General features: G+C 37.8%; 1 protein-coding gene across 1 annotated transcript in view; it reads right to left on the reverse strand.

Moving 5' to 3' along the window:
• The window catches only part of LOC149786056 (vitelline membrane outer layer protein 1 homolog), a 76812-nt gene extending 58905 nt beyond the window's left edge, over nucleotides 1-17907 (reverse strand). Inside the window, exons 1-2 of the mRNA XM_089976346.1 lie at nucleotides 17641-17907; nucleotides 851-1063 (exon numbers count right to left, since the gene is read on the reverse strand). Of these exons, the coding sequence (XP_089832472.1) occupies nucleotides 851-1063; nucleotides 17641-17859 (432 nt within the window). The 5' untranslated portion in view covers nucleotides 17860-17907. The remainder of the gene's footprint in view (nucleotides 1-850; nucleotides 1064-17640) is intronic.
• Nucleotides 17908-18431: the final 524 nt, after the last annotated feature.

An 18431-nucleotide genomic window follows, 5' to 3' on the forward strand; every position in this document is an offset into this window, starting at 1 on the left:
TCACTATGTACTGATTTTGATTGAATACTGTTTGCCATGAAGTTTATGTTCCGTGGAATCGTTGCAGGTTGATCTTAGAAACTTAACAAAATCTTAAAGTAAATTGAGCCGAATAAACATATCTATGCTTACTCATTAAGTGCTTAATTTATTCGTTCTTTATATTGTACGGTTGCAACAATACTAATATGAGATTATTAATCATTATTTCTGTCTTATCATCATGGAATGTAATCTGCATTCATCTATCCGAAAACATTGCAGACTTTAATTGACCTTATGATGTTTGAAATTGGCAAATTAGCATTAACGCGTATACACATTTTATTCCCTTGTATGTACCTCTGCACCACAAACAACGTTGATCACAATTTTATGCCATGCAAACTTGAGAACCAATACTCTATATTTCTTGATACTGAGATTGATGTTAATCGCATAAGGTAGTTGCATCATCTCTCTGAAAACACGAAAGCTATCATAATATTTGGTTTGTGCCATTAAGTGTATAGTTGTTTTTAAAAATCAGCTTGTTTTGTGCTGTATTAACTTACAAATGTGGTCTTTATTGTATCACAGTGTTTGAAAATTATGTGTGTTCATAATTTAATATGATAAGAGTGTCAGGATTTTTAACTAATTCATTGGTTTGTAATGTTATCAGTGTTGTACGTATGATTTCTTTGCTTCTTCGAACGTGAGAGATTTTCCTTTGGAACAAACCCGTATAGTGAGACAAAAGTGTTTATGCCGTTTTACATTGTTAACTATTAAAAAACTTTAGGATGCTATATGCGTAAACATTCAAAGTATATGGTCGAATCCTTCAAAGAGATAATAGCTCACCCACCTTATTTGTCTCAACTTGCAGTGCGAATGAGGTCAGGAAATTCCGTTCATAATACGGGTAAGAGCTGTCACACATTACCAAGCCGACCCATGTGCCCCACCCTCCTTCCTCAGATGTGATATCACCGACGTCGAGAGAACGGTTAAGAGACTGGCAGTGTAGGGAGATTGCGTTTAGGCCTGTATCATCATGATCACGCTGATCCCCTTGAATCTGAAAGTAAATCGAATCAAAATGGAATGCACTCATGGCTCACACAGATAGGGCACTAGACGTTTTGGTTTCCTATTGCAATGGTCTTGTGGTAAAAAATACTCCTGATATATCAGTTCCAGTAGAGGTTGGCACGAGGCTATACGGAGACTGGAGACAGGCATAAATTACTACGTCACTTTTTGTGTTTCATTTTTGCAACTGATTCTTCATAGCACATCGAAAAATATAGACACTTACTTGTTTTTCTTGTTTTTAACGTCACATTTGAACATTATTTGACATATAGTGTCGAAAAGATGAGAGCTAATAGCCTATCTCAAGGACACATACAGACGGACAATCGGGTTTCACCTGGGTGGATATAAAAACTAAGACCCATGTACGACAACACGACCTCTACGAACAGCTACTGCAGCTAGAGACGGGAACTTTGTAGCATTTTGGGGAGGTGCATGCACCCCGGACATCTAAACTGACAAACAGTGATGTGATGTCCAACAGTGAATGTAAATTCAGAGAATCAATTGTGCACTGCTGAAAGACCATGACACCTATCTATCTATCTATCTATCTATCTATATATATATATATATATATATATATATATATATATATATATATATATATATATATATATATATATATATCTCTCTCTCTCTCTCTCTCTCTATATATATATATATATATATATATATATATATTTATCTATCTATCTATATATATATATATATATATATATATATATATATATATATATATATATATATATATATATATATATTGCATTGACGTTAAACGTATCAATTCATGCCGCTTGAAGCAAGAAATACAATTCGAAGTAATAAACTCGCGGTTCCTAATAATGAACCTTTTCTTGTACTGATAATCAGAGACAAGGATCCAACCAACAAGTAAAAAATAGAGCGAAAATAGAGCGAGGAGACAGTATGAGAACCATTGAATAAATAGGGCGAGGAGACAGTATACAACGCGGGTAACGCACCCAATGGATGCATTCTTGACGTATACCTCGATTACTTCAAGGTGTTCCATGACGCGCACAATGATTACACACTGGCTCCAGAAGCACTGTAGGAATCAGCTGGCTGAGCGACTATGAGCGTTGTTTATTGATAGAACTCTGGATAGGGGTATGTTCACGGAATATAAGAAACTAGATCACAGACTCCATTACAGAAACATCAACTCTACACATATATACGGTAACGTATCAACTAGGTCTACCAGTCACTTTAGTTCGACCAAAGTTGTTACAATTAGCTGAACACTAATGTCAAGACCAAGGGAAAGACTGTTTTATAAGAGGACTTCTTCAAGCTGATAAACAATCCTTTCGTTGGGACAGCTATGGAAAACCTAAGAAAGTCAATCCATGTGGATCTAGTGAGGTCGGAAGATTAGGTGAACAAACTGCGTTGTATGTTTTCCGACACGGTTTTAATAATCGGATAATCTTCAGTGGCAACATTTTTCTGTCCGTTCAACTAAGGCTAATCTCACGTTGATCCACAAATTTATCAGGGATATGCATAATCTGGATCTATGCAGTCTATTGATATATAACCTGTATTACAACCCTGTTAAGGTATTGTGACATGGCAAGCCTCCTATACAGAAACTCAGACGGACTACTGCTGAGCATCGAAACAGCAGAGCTATACCAGATCAGTGGAGACGCCTCCGCCATGTACGACACTAGTTACTACCCAGCCTGCAATCGTGTGGCAAGCATCGTCAGCAAAAAAGTCGTTGGGAAGTTTAATGACAAACGCAATAGCCGCCGATCGCGTAATATATCGGGTTCCGCAAATGGCTGCTACTGAACTACACAAGAGTAGGCAGCCATGGCCGAAGAGTGCCTCAACGAGCTCATCGTGGCAACCCCTGGCCCCCATCTCCCTTCTGGCTGCATGAGTCAAGAATATCAGTAGGTGATAGCTTGGTACATTCGGCCACAATTTGTAGTTCTTCCCAAACGAGGCTTCTACGTGGAAAACAACTTTCCCCAAAAAAAGGCTTGGAAAAGGTTTTCTTCAAACACGTTGTCGGTGGCATTGCGTTTCGCACTTTCTCACTCACCAGGCCAACATTCTTACATCACAATTTTATTTGATAGCAAGTGTTGCTATTTCAGGCCAACAAGACGTTGCAAACATCACTGACCGCGCAGACGTAGAACGAATGGTAGTAACATGTCTCTCACCTGTGAAATGTGTTACCTCGCCATTTAAAGCTACCACAATGGCAGGCAGCCGAATATTCAACCAGTAGTCTTAGCTAACTCTCTCTCTCTTTGTCGTTCCAACGGTCCCGCTGAAATCAACATCTCCTGCGTGTACTGTGGCCAAGCAACCGCTGAACTAAAGTACGGTTAAAACTCTCCATAATAGCTTGTAGAAGCTGGACGCCAGACTCGTCCTGCCTCATATTCACGTTGTGCTTGGCCACGAGTTGCGACACAGTGCCTGTAATATTGTTCAGGTCGCATATCACGTCTATGTCAGCCTTTTTGCTAGTCCCAGATATCGTAGATGTGTGAGGACGCATGCTCTTGCCGGTATTACGAGGCATCTTATAGTTTACTTGAGCCTCGTCAGACTAGCCGAATGTCAAGATTTGTGCCCTTCCTTCAGTAGTTAGCTAGTTATCAGCTATGTCGCCACGGTGTTGCGCAGTAGGATTTGCCCAACCTCCTCCTGGAGATGGTGGTGGACTCTGGCTTTGCATGGCGCGCAGGTTGCATGGACCGCGTTTTTCTATCTGGAGAGTCACACCTGATGACCGCCTAAAGTCTCAAAAGTGTGTTTATAGCGCAGGTAATATGTGACGCTGGGTGCTATTCATATGCTCCTGAGGAATGGAAATACTGTAGCTGCCGCTAAAACTATTACTGACGCACGGAGTGAAATACAACAGGCTCTATATAGTCGAGTTTAGCTCGAACTATCAGAAATGCTATGACATGATGTGGCACATCAACGACAAGCTTTACAAGCAAGCTCCAGGGGTAAATGTTCCGCTCTACAGGTACTTCGCTCAAAATCGGATTATTCAAGAAATATAACTTGCCAGGTTTTCGTCACTGGTTATCCTGCACATTTAATGATAGACAATGTATTGGTTAGGTCTGGTTTAGTTAACGTTTAATTCTTTTTATTGAGGTGAATGATTGATAGGTGTAATTTGGCAAACTGAAGACCGGAACCCAGTCGATGCCTTTCAAGAACATATCTAACACCCGAAACACAAAAATGTATCAACGAGCTTTCTTATCCTAAATGTGGTCATCCAAGGGCTTGACATCTGAATTGCTCTGACATCTCTCTGCATGTATGACATCTGGCATAATATCTGCTACCGTTTATAGTCGTTCTTCCGGCCAACGTTTACCTCCGACACTTGGGAAACCATAAGCCTTCCAACAGGCGCCTGCAACATAGATGCTATTAACGGGAAATTCGGCGACAAATTACCGTCTTAAAGGGCAATGCAACAAAATTAACATTTGTGCAAATGAACCAACACTATGCGCAGAAACATATATCAGAGCAACCGCCTACGAATTTGACATTACAAAAAAGCAAGTTGCATGTATAGTTCGACACGGTCGGCCCTGTGACCGCCATTTTTGGTTTAGGCTACAACTTCGCGTCCAGCATAGTGCGAATTGATATCACGATCTCTGTATAGGTTACATGCGACGCCGTGGACTACTCGAACGTAGACTTGAGACCTAGCGACAAATGTAGTCCTGGCTACATGCTAAATAGCGTTATCGGTCCATAGACACTAATGAAAAAAAATTGTTTAGCCTGTTTAAATCTTTCTCCATCGAAACACGTATGAACATTACTAGTAAAATGTATTCCCAGGTATAGTCATAGCCATTCACGTGCAGAGATTGTAGTCGATCTGTTAGAGCTTAACCACACCCCCTGTTTAATCAACGTCACTAGTGCAAGATCGTTCCACCAGCACACCCAGTGCATGCATTGATCTGGTGGCACATTTGCAAGCGTTAACAGCAAAGGTATGTGCTCTGTAAATCGCAAATTGTAGATTTAATGGCAAGGGTCGATGTTCTCCGTCACATTATGGCGTTGCTTGCGTCAGCCTTCCTATTGCACTTGTCGAGGTCACCATGTTCCATGAGAAATTATAATTGCGTAATTAACCTTAATAGAGATAATAATGTGGCTGCTGAATAATTCGTAGAATGACTTGGAAAGGCGTCAATAAAGAAGACACGACGAAACAAGCTAGATACGACATATATGAGGCAAACCGAAAAATCGGGCGGCGTTAACTTCGCTTGCGACCTTGTCTTCACATTATTTTCAAGCGTAAAACGATGTAAAATTCAATAACCCTGACGTTGACTAGCTCGATCAAGTTTCCGTTAGGCACCCGACAATACTACCAAGGGTTTCTGGGATAAACGAGATGATAACTTCAATTATGCCCGGCAGCTCCTCCGTCAAATTTTGTAACAGCGACCTCAGCCAGGAGGTTAGTCAGAAGTGTTGAGTTTTTATTGTATCTTATATCTGATGGTAAAATTCGAAGTTTATCCGGGGAAAACATGCTCCGCTTAAGCATGTTGAATATATAAAAATATAAAGACCTGGATATAGCTATCTACACTGATGTTGAACAACTAGATCCCATCGAGCTTAGGGCTCAGTAAAGCAAGCAACGGAGATCCACAGCTGGTTTGTCAGATACGGTTCAAGCCCAAGAGGAAGCCACGAAAAACACGCAGCACAACATATGATTACGATACCCGAAAAAAGAGCAGTCAAAACTCGTTTTTAGCAACTGAGCGCCCACTAGGATATGAACGCAACCTGGCATAAATTCGGTGTGACACGGCTAAACAATCAACAACCCAACCCAATGGTATTTGACAAGCTTGGCATAACATAGTTGAAGCTGCACCTCAATGAAAACCAGAAAACAAGCAAGGAAATCCCTTAATCACTTTCGACCAATGCAGCAACTATGTGGCCCGTGCCTACCGACAAATTCTAGGCTTCTTTAGACGAGACAAAAACGTGAACTAAAAGCTGCTGATCGATTGTGCCACCGGCAGCAAAACGGTCATTTATATCCATATAGACTTGTGCCTGCTGGGAACCAGTAAAGGCCCTTTCCTCTGCGTATGAAATGCCACTCGATGAAATTCTTCGGCATCTATATGCGTGATGAGTCAGCACACATGAATGCGCGCATGAAACTGGCATTGCCACATTAGCCTCTTCGCGAAATTGCAGGACAAACTGGGTGGTAATTAGGGAAAAGCTATTGCACATTCTTTACTTCCATTTATAATGCTTGGATGCGTGAACTAACTTTATTTTAGATTCTCAGAGTATGTGGTCGCAACAATAGAAACTGCCATTTACCTACTCCATGATCCCGGTTCAGTAAAAGACGTCACGAACTATTCGACCAAGACCGACATCAGATTTTATCAAAATATAACATTCTGTAGATATTGCTTAGTCTTGTGTTCCTTACATGTCTGATCTCGAATAGCAAAAAAAAAATGCCTTCAACAAACATATGTCAATAAAGACGACGTAAGAATGATTCTTAAAGTCAGGAAACAGCATGGTCGTCATCCTAGATGTGAAATCTGGAAAATACGAAAGATTGCGTAGATGTCCAAGAAGCCATGACATGTTCCATAGAAAGCCATTTGGTAAAAACAATCTCGATCTTTTCTTAGAACAGTTCTCAGACCACGCAAGATGCCTTGCAGTTGCAGAAAGTTATGAGAATACTAACACACATTACATGCATATATTTCACCCAGGGGCTGCTGTTTAATGGGTTTATGAAAATGTAGGAAGCGATTTTTTGATAGTAGTTGGTTGCCTCCCAGAGTGGCGATACGGAAATCTGACGTGACTTTAGATATGTTTAAAGACTCGCAATGAATAGAAAACAGGTGGCGTGAAAGGAAAACAGGCGAATATAAGGACGGGCCTACACGAGCAGGCGAGAACCAAATGATAAACCATGGAAACGTCCGTATAAATTCACACTTCCAAAAATAAAAACATATATGCACAATCCAAAAAATGTATTATCGACCCTTTAACTACTGTGGAATACTGCATTTAATGCTTATTCATTGCAGGCACTAATAAATATATTCTCAGTTATTTTTACACGGGAAGCTCTATTAATGAAATACAATCGTTGAGATATCTTTTCTAGGCCAGTTGTTAACTGTATTAGGCGATAGTGCCTTAAAGACGTCCTCTTTTGAACATAACAATCCTATAACACAAGCATGCCTGTGGACATCAGTGACCGGTCTGGCAAACAAAACATCATGCACCTCAAAGTATCAACTCACTCAGAACGCAACTAACGCAAACAACGCAGCTTTCTGCAACAGCTCCATCAACGCAGAAGCTAATAGGTATTCTGGTCGTCTTTTCCGATGCCGCGAGGGTCCTTAAAAATTGGACGTTTACGATTCTGAGCTCCTCAGCAGCCGGCGTTACAGTAAACCATGTTGCAGTTTTTGATCATGATTGTTCGCTAAGCTACTGTGGTATATCCGTGGATAGTATCAAAAAGTATATTGACGATAGTGATGCCTCGAGGGTTTTTATCGCAGGAGATACAATGCTAGGCACGCTGGTAACCAAAAGCAACTTTAGGATGACGCCACACTAACGTTTTTTCTCTCTAACCGGTTATCAGACGCACGAGCCGATGATGCGGGCTGGCCCTATGTCCTAAAATCTTCAGCTTCACTGTTAGTGCCTGCTTTATCGACTTAGCAAAGTGGGTTTCCCTTTTTCGTCACCTTATTGTTATAGTCGACAACTAGCATAATGTTTACCAGGATGTTACTAAAAAGACGAAGTGGTACTAATACCTGCCTCGCTTGGCGCTCAGCATTAAGAGCTTAGTGTTAGGACTGGTCGGCCTGGTGTCAGGATAATGTGACTGGGTGGGACATCATGCTACATGTCTGCGGCATGTTGCCCCAGTGCTAGCAATCACTATAAACTGCCACACTGCAGGCATCGTAGCGATATGAGTGAAAAATTGTTAAAGCTACGTTAAAAGTCCAAGTCACACACACACATACACACTAAAAAGAGAATACCATATATCATGGTAGTGTGTTTAACTGCCGACATAATCACATCAGTTATTAGGGTTACGACAATAAATGTGTCTGGCTACTATCTCTGCGATTCAACGTTAGTCTTTCGAAACGATGAGACTCTTATACTCTGCTTTTGTTATTGTCGTCAATTAGCGTAGTGTTTACCAGGATGTTACTAAAAATAGGATACCATTTACCACGGTAAGGTGTTTAACTGCCGACGGAGTCACGCCAGTTGTTAGGGTTACGACAATAAATGTGTCTTGTTACTATCTCTGCGATTAAACGTTAGTCTTCCTAAACGATGAGATTCTTACACTCTGCAACGATAAGGATACTATCACCGTCATTGGCGTCGGATTTTACTTCATTAACCTGCACTAGAGTCGCGGTGATGCAACGCTGCATCTCTTGCAATCAGTGTAAACGGGCTTTTATAGTTTATACAGGCAATACTGCTGCTCAAGCTAGCGACTCACACTAAAACCTTACAGATATCGTTTCTACGATATATATATATAGACAGCATTAGGTGCAAGGACCTAAAAATGCAATGTACACGCGACGGAATTCTCAGCCACTCTGAATATTTTTCGTGTTCGCAATCAAAACTAATGTAACTTAAAAATAGAGTTAGCAAGCCTTGGATAGCCACTGTGGTGCAAGAAACATTAGTCATTGGCGCAAGTGCTAATCCCGATATCGTCGACAGAGTATTTGATCATCTTTTCAAAAAAAGTTAACTTCAACTAGGAATACAAACAACTTGTGGAAGAGTATCTACACCAACATGAGGCTGACACGTATTGTTTCAATATTGGACGGAACGAGTGTTATGTATATTTAATTTTGCATTGCTTGTTAGTTATTTTTAAATTTTATAAAAATTTCATTGTATGCTGTTGATAATAAAACATTGCATTTTATACATGACATTGTCCAATATCAAATTCATTTTCTACCTGATCTGAATAAATGATTTTGGTTTTGTAAGCTACATGTTTATTCGATCTTAGTCAAGAACTTTGGAAATTTCCCAATGACCTGCCAGGTATACCAGTTGATTACTACATCTTATAGTATAAGTTTATTAATAGGCTTCTTGTTAAAACCAAGATTTTATTTTGCAGCCAGAAAGTTATTTTCTATAAGGTAATGGATCAAGTTTATTTTTTTGTAGAAAATGCTAAGTGTGAAATGGAGCCAAGTTGAAGACTTAATAACATTGTTTTTTTCTTCTAGAAATTATTAAATCTTGCTGTAAGATCTTAGCAGAGTCAATTATATCATTGTTGTGTACTGAAATTCATTTGGGCTGGTATGTATTTATTCGGAGTATTTAATCCAAACGATTATTCAGTGGAAATACAAAGTGCTCTCCAAAAATAACACTCTTGAAAACAGAGACTTGAATTTATACTAAAATTTCAAATAAGGCTTTATTCTTGGATTCTATTAGTGTGATTCAACAAAAGACTGTTGATACATCACGACGATACGGGCCGCCACATGCCAGTGAACTCTTCAATTTGGATTTTATTTGGATTTCCAATAAAGTTTATCAAAACATATAATCATTAGGACTTGTGACTGTAATACTAGGATTATTTGGAATTTAATTCGCATTACTTAAAGTTCCTTTTTTACACTTTAACTTTGTATTATAGGGAAATAAATTATTTGTTGAATTTTACAAAGCTTGTTATTCCTCAATCTTTTCTTTTCATTATCACCGTCTTGCCATTACACCAGGGTGAAAAGTTACAAGTTCTTGTCAGCAGGTCAACAAACCCCAAATTTTCCTGATAAATATATGCTTTCATATCAGGCTCATCAGAGAAATTACAATTCCGCTGTACCCAAAACTCCAAGATCAACAATAGTTTCACCTGAGAAATATGTGAGGCTGAAATTTCAGCGAAACGTACATGCGCGCCACAAACATGGTGGATGGAAATGACCCCACGCTTACAGCTATGTCTTTGAGCACCGGTACGGACTAGCTAACTGTCAGCAATTTAAGCATCCCTCATCACAGCTTTGGGCCATAATTGTAAACGAACTAATTATGTATTACCTCGATAGGCTGCAATGGGGCTCAACTTCACTCTGACTTCACTAGTACTTTTTTCGAGTTAGGTAGTAATACGTGCGTGTGTAAGTTAATAAATATCATGCCTGGGTGAATAAGAAACATCGCGTTAAAACAAGGACATTAAGATTGAATTTGGTGTATGGACTAACAACTGTGTTTTTAAAACAAACATATTCTGGTTTGTTTTAATTTATAATAATAATAATAATGAGGACTTTGTATAGCGCCTAATCTTTAGAAGGTCTAAGCGCTTTACAACATTAGAAAACACCTATAAGATAAGAAACATAATCATATTATTGCAAAAACAAACAACAGAAATTAGAAAAACATTAAAAAATAAAAAACATGCTGAGAATATTTCAGGTAGGAAATATTTTTAGGTTTTTAAGTTTGTTCTTGCAGTCGAAATAAGTGAGTTTTGAGAGCCCTCTTGAATGAGATCACTGTGTCTTTGTGTCTAAGTTCAGTGGGCAATTCATTCAACGTTGCTGGGCCCTGGTATGCAAAAGAACGCTGTCCATATGACTTTGTTTTCATAGTGGGAAAACTGAGTATACGATTGTCAGAAGAGGAGCGTAAGTATCTTGCTGATGTCTACACATGGGTGAGGTCAGATAGGTATGTTGGACTGGAGGCCGACAGTGAAATGTAGCACAGAGAACAAATTTTGTGTTTGATTCTGGATTGAATGGATAGCCAGTGTAGGGTACAGAGCAGCGGGGAGGTGTGCTCTGATCGTGGTACTCTAAGTATGATCCGAGCAGCTGGGTTTTGAACTTTGTGAAGTTTCTGGAGTAGATATTGAGATGAACCAGACAGAATTGAGTTACAATAGTCCAGTCTTGAAAATACTAATGAACACACAAGTGTTTTAGTGGCATCAACTGAAAGATATTTGCGAATTGAGCTGATGCGTCTCAGCTCAAGATATGCAGCCTTGCATATGTTCATGACATGTTGGTGCAATGTGAGAGTACTGTCCAGAGTAACACCTAGGTTTCGTACTGATTGTGTGAATTTAATGTTGGCGTTACTGATATTTATTGTTTGAGGTAAAGGATGTGAATGAGAAAGTCTTTGTGTTGTGATCAGAATGGCCTCAGTTTTATCATCATTCATCTGCAGCTTGTTACAAGTCATCCATGATTTCACATCAGAAATGCACCTCTCTACACCTTGGATGGTAGCATCAACTTCAGTTGGGTGGCTAGATTTGTATATTTGGGTGTCATCAGCGTACAATTGGTGAGACACTGGATAATGATCTATGACACTTGAGAGCGACTGAGTGTACAGAATGAAGAGAACAGGTCCAAGAACACAACATAGATCAACTGGGCTGGAGTGTATTCCATTTGCAGATACAATTTGTGTCCTGTTGACCAAGAAGGACTTGAACCACAGTACGGCTGTATCATGAATGCTAAATACATGCTGGAGACGGTGAAGTAATATATCATGGTCTATTGTGTCAAATGGTGCAGATAAATCAAGGAGGGTGAGGACTGTAATCTTTTCGCTATCCAACGCAGAGAGAATGTCATTAACTACTTTTAGAAGAGTTGTTTCAGTACTGTGGCAAGGGCGATATGCAGATTGTACATTGCTAAAAAGACTATTTGAATTTAGATGAGATACAAGCTGGGATAGAACAACCTTTTCTAAGATTTTTTAAATGAATGGGAGATTAGAAATTGGGCGGTAGTTCTTTAAATGGTTATGGTCTAGTGTTGGTTTCTTCAGCAGAGGCTTTACAATGGCAGTTTTAAAGAGACGAAAAACCGTTACCACTCTTCAAATCGTGGCCATGGCAGTAAAAGGTAAGCCACACTAAGATAAGTCATTATAGTTAGTAGATAACAGCAGTATAAATTCCTCAAGTCTGTTGAAGGTGTGGCTGGTCTCAAATCAACAGTTTGAAAGTTTCCTGTGACTTGACCCCTCCCCCACTACCACTCCTAATACTGTACTGCCAGGTTTTAAAAATGCACTCATTTGGGTGTGAAATTCTTAGATACCAGTATGGAGGTATTCATTTTATTTCCCGCAAGAAAATTACTCTGTCAAACGATATTTGTTTTGTTTTCTCTGTAGTACGTCATTGGTGTATTACAAATTCATCCAGTCTTATTTATTTAAAGAAAGAAAAACAAATATGACGATTCGTAACTAAATTGCCTGTCACTTTTTCTAAGTTATTTTAATTTGATTATTCATCGTTTAGTCTCCCTATGGTTCAGAACCTGTTCTGTGCTAAAACATTTTGGATTAACATCTCGCAAGTCTCTGACAGTTAAATGCGGTATTCACGATGATTATAATAACTAAATCATATAGTTTAAAAAAAGTCAGGATTAGGATAAGCCCGCTTTGACTTACTTTAAACAAATGAGAACAAAAAATGATTTATATTATCCGCATTTTTTAAAATACAAATGACGACTCCTCTTCATGCATGGCACACCAAAGAGTAAAGACTTGTATTTAAAAGTCGTGTCACTACTTTACTCTGATCTTATGTTCAATATGAATATTTTATTTTCATCGTGTTAAATATATATCATCATCATTATCATCATCATCATTATCATCATTATTAAGCATGTTGCTATTTACTTAGTTTCACCTTAACTATTAGTGACGATCGGGACGCCTACCAGAACTAAACGAAGTACCATCTTGTAAAGTATGCGGCTGTTCATATATCTTACGTTATAAGTTTTAATCTTGTTAAAATTTTTATTTTTTAAAATTTGATTCACCCTCCTGTCTTGCGTGAAGTGCCTTGTCTCACACTAGTGGAAATGCATAATATAACTAGAATAGTTCTTATACTTGCAATCAAATTTAATATACGTCCATTTATGCATACATATTAGGTTTATTTAGGATAAGCAGCTAGTGACATGTACTTTCATTATCTTAAGACGGGTATTAAGAACACAATATTGATGACACCCGGAGATATAAGTTTTAGCTGATTACTACATACAGAAGTACAAGCCGTGAAAAATGAGATGAAGAGAAGTAAAATGTAAGCAAACAATTTAGCCATTTTATTGTATGTATTTCAGGAAGTGTTATAATTCTCTTTGCTACTACTAGTGCCGACCACAATTGTACTTTTAACAAGGAAAGTTTGATAGCCATCGGGTAACCGTTATGCATGTAATATGACTGTCAGTCAAGGTACCAGGATGACTGGAAGAAGACCAGTATGGCACCCCCACCCATTACTTTGCCACGCGCATTGTACGCAAGCAACAATGTATTAAACTTATTACGTACTGTACGTGATAGTTTACTCTACCACACCCAACCACCCGTTAAGTCAATTTGTATTAAAAATTACATAATTTATAATTAAACAAGAATTCATCTTTTTAAAGGTAATGTTCAGAAAAATATTCGAGCAGTCGGAAGGTCACGAATACCTTTAAAGATGTCCTCTCTATATTTTTGGCTTATCGTGACGCAAGCTTCAGTTTAATGATTCCTATGCTTAATTATTCGCAAAGGATGTCTATTTCTTAATCAAGCTTCAAAGTTGTTTCCCCTTGGGATACGCTCTTGACATCGACAATGTACATAACCAGATCAGCAGCGCTCTTCTCACGTGAAATGAGTTAAGTAAAGTGAACGTCTCGTATCGGTGCCTTAAGTATTCCGTATATAAGAAAAGCTATCATCATGCATGTTTCTGATATCAACGTTTGCCAAATCACTCAGATGTGTTGAAACCCTCACCCGCTGGCACGAGCTTCGACGAAGTACTCGAGATTCGGCGAACGTTAGTACCAGATACCCCCACATCGCAAGCTCCCGCCTTCCCCATCCCCCAAAGCAAACCTGTATGATCTTATATACATGTACTTACAAAAAAATGCGTGTTTTGCATTGTTGGGTGAAGTGTAGCAATGTAGAAGTAACCATGTATCAATAGCAGATTTTACGCGCCATTGATTCCTGTTCTGTCGTTATGCTTATTTTCTTTTATTTCTGGGCTGTACCCAAAACATATGACTCTTGCAGTTGTATCATAAGTGCCTTGATTAAAACATGCAATCATATTAGGTTCTCTAGTCGGAGAAATGTTTCGAGCAGATAAATAAGACATTCTTTCTTTCATGGGCGCCCGAACATTGGGGCGGGAGGGGGTCACTTACAGCCACCACCCTCAGATTACACCTCTAAACCTGTTTGGACCAACAACTGTAAAACTTAATAGCTGACCTCTATGTGTTTGCCACCCCCCACCCCAAAAAAATGATCTGCTTTCGCCCCAGCATGCTTTATTGTAATGGGTGTGTATTAATATTTGTATGACATTTGCGATACATTTGATAATCTGTATATTTGATGTATGTACCTGCCAAACATCATGTAGTTGCTTTATTTCTCAGAAATACCATATATTATACTGAACGACTTTGAATAGATCTACGAAGTTGGAACTTTTGCAAGACGTTCACATCGTGCATCGGGAGCGCGCGTTTCTTCAGAAATATAATTAAACAAAGCCAATATCCTGGATCTGCGTCTTTCTGGGGGTAACGCAATAAATACATATAGAACAATGAAGAAGGTCTATCCTTTATCAAAAATTGCACTAATCTATTATCTCAATATATGGATAAGATTGTAAACGATATAAGCAATAACAAACTTAATGAATGCTTCGAAACAAGTACTGATATTTACCATGATGCAGCAAGCACAATGAAAACAATCAATAGAAACGCCAAAAGCAAAGCCTTGAAATATCTAAAACAGTTTAGATTAAAACGTACAATTGAACCACTTGAAGATTATACATTTTATAGAAATATGTATAAATCTTTAACAAGAAGTAAGCAATATGAATTAAAACAAAAAATAGCCTTTTATCTGTATTATATTCTAAAGATACACACTTTTTCTGTCGCCTTTAAAGAACCCAAGTACTGTTGTGCAAAACAGTATCACGTCTGCATCTTGGTAAGAATATCTTTCGGAATTTTTCCAGTTCTGCTGACCAGATACAGGAAACAGCAAACATGCAAGTAACTCACGAGACTTTAGATAGAACAATCACTGAAGAAGAGTTACGCCTAGCATTGAGTAAACTGAAACATAACAAAGCTGGAGGAATAGATGCTTTATCCAGCGATTTCTTTATATGTACGGGCAACATAATAACACCAATATTAACAATATTATTTAATAAACTATTCGATGTTGGATATTATCCAGGATATTGGTCAACGGCTATCATCATTCCAGTTTTGAAGAAAGGAGATGTAAATGAACCCTCCAATTACAGGGGCATTAGTATTAAGCAAATTATTTACATCGATTTTAAATAACATAATAAATGAATGGGTTCAGGAAAACTAATTATTGGGCAAAGAGCAAGCAGGATTTAGAGCGGGGTATTCGACAGCAGTTAATATATTTATATTATATGCATTAATTTGTAAGTATTTAAGAAAACGTAGGAGTAGAGTATAAGCAGTATTTGCTGACTCTGAAAAGGCTTTTGATAGGAGAGAGGCACGTTTACTGTACCAAAAGTAGTTAGTGAAAATATTAGTGGAAAATTGTTAAGAATCATCAGGGCAATTTGTATTGATGTAAAAGCATGTGCTAAGTCTAATGGTCTTATTACCGATGTGTTTAATTGACCTTTGCGCGTGCGCCAAGGTCGTGTTTTATCGCCTTTACTCTTTTCTTTATTTTGGAATGATTTGAAACACTTTTTGGCTGAAGGATGAAGGGGAGTGTCTGTAGAAACCTTATAACTATTTTCACTATTGTATGCAGACGATTGAATTCTCTTTGCTGACACTGCTCGCTAGTTGCAAAATAAGCTCAGCTGGTTGCATGCATATTGCCTAATGTGGAAATTAAAGGTGAATATGGAGAAAAAACCAGAGTGGTTGTATTTCGCAGAGAAGGCTATCTCAGAAGTTACGAAAACCGGTACTATGTCCATACAGAGGTAAAGATTGAATCATCTTATAAGTAGGATGCGTATTTCATTAAAAAAAAAATCTTGGTATATATGCCAGAAAACTCTATCCTTTCAGGCGTTGAAGCCTGTGCATATATTGAAACCAAGGTCTTCACAAATTTGGCAGATTACTCGTAACTGGATAGCTTCGCCTGTTAGACGCGAAGATAGCTCCCATACTTAAATATGGGCTGAGGTTTGGGGGCTTTATGATGCCAATGAAATTAAAAACGCTCATTTGTCATTTTTAGGTATATCCTTGGTACATTTAAGTTTACTCCAAATGCATTCGTATATAACGAATTAGGAAGAATTAGTACGCAGTGTATAATACATAAACGTATTTTGAAATATTGATTAAGAATTCTAAAAATTGCCAGAAGACATATATCCTAAACAATGCTATCATTTTATAAAGTGCCGATACATGTTACAAAATACTTCGTTCACTTGTTGCTGTGTAAATCGACAAGTGGTAGTTTATACCAGGAAAAAAGACAACTGGTAGTTTATACCACGTTAAACACAATAGAAGCGACTGATGTAAAACTGATGTCACACTTTTTCTTGTTACGAGCTCTGTTTAAAACACACAAAAGAACAACACACCCTCTCCCAAACACCCAACAAACATATATTTAAGAAGAGACACCTTTTTTTAAAGTATGAAATGCTTATATATCTGGTGATGAAAAAGGCTAATTTTATTTAATAGGCTTAAAATAGTATATTGAAATATGTTTTCATTACATTCAGAAAATTGGACAATATATTATCGCTTTGTACTTCGTAATTATGTAATGTGTGACGTCATGAGTTGAATTGTACGTATGCAATATGGGAAAAGTTATCTATGAATATATGCAATTGGGGATATTAACTTAAATAAGACAGCAGTTATATTATTCAATATGGCTAAACGCTACAGATTTTGAAAATAAAGAAAGTAAGAATTTGAATTTTATATCTTTATGTCTATGTATATTAAATACTTTTGATGAATCTTTTTAAATTTCAAATCGACCAGAGTAATTTTTGAAGATAAATGAAGAGTTAGTTTAGAAATTATAGAAAAGAATTAGCCTTTACACAAATTTGTAAGTCATGCCATTTACTAATTAATATCAATAACGGTACTGTGACGATGGTATCATGCTGTTTATCAATGACTGTCACAAGCGGAGGAGTGACAATACCAAATAACCTTGATTTCAAGATAAATTCAAGATTTTGGAAATGTCTTAACTCTTTAGTCAGAAGATAAAAGGAAATTCAAAATTTGTGTCGGATAATTCGGACCTGATATAAGAATAATTATCTCTGCGTACCTTCATGTTGTATCCAACGGCATATGATCCGCTGGGACAATATTGTGGTTGGTACCAGGTACCCCAAGGTCCACCATTGCCAACGGCTAGGATCTTTACAACACTTCTTGGGGCATTTGGTATTAAAAGGAAGGTATCTCCAAAGACAACCAGGCTCAGAAAAATGAGAGTATTAATCATTATGATAGAGCTTTCCAGTGAAAACTTGAGATAGTTCATTCTACTATCTTCACCAACACAGAATTTGTTTTTATCAGAACGTGTGTGAATGTGTCATTTGGTGTGATCAGATAAAAGACTGACGTCACCTGTTGACTGATAATGTATCCAGGTCGCAGATTCGTTTTGTACTCAATGCGGGCAAACCACCTTTTGCACAATTTTCAGTATCAATTTCTTCCGTTGCCGCATAAATTTGATTTTATCAGACATCTTCAGAAAAATAGTTAAATTAAATTCATTTGTGATTCTTTCTTATTGCAAACAATACTATTATTACCCATTACAATAGCTGTTTCTCAGGTCTCATTTTTCCATGATTTAAAACATGTTTCATTGAAAAATATATGCAGTAGATATTACAAAGTTATTTTTCCACTCGTATGGAACTTAAAAGGCCTCCATATTCCCATCTAAGAGCCCTGTATCCATTAAATCTTGAATTAACCGTTTTATATCATACAGTGTGCTGTCACCAAGTAGCGCTGGTTCCGTATTTTGTATTTTAAACCGGCATCAAAATTTATCACACGTGTAATCATCGACAATGGAGGTAATAATTTCAAAACCGA

The sequence above is a fragment of the Sinohyriopsis cumingii genome, chromosome 12 (assembly GCF_028554795.1).
Source record: "Sinohyriopsis cumingii isolate HCF-2022 chromosome 12, ASM2855479v2, whole genome shotgun sequence".
NCBI classification, from domain to species: domain Eukaryota; kingdom Metazoa; phylum Mollusca; class Bivalvia; order Unionida; family Unionidae; genus Sinohyriopsis; species Sinohyriopsis cumingii.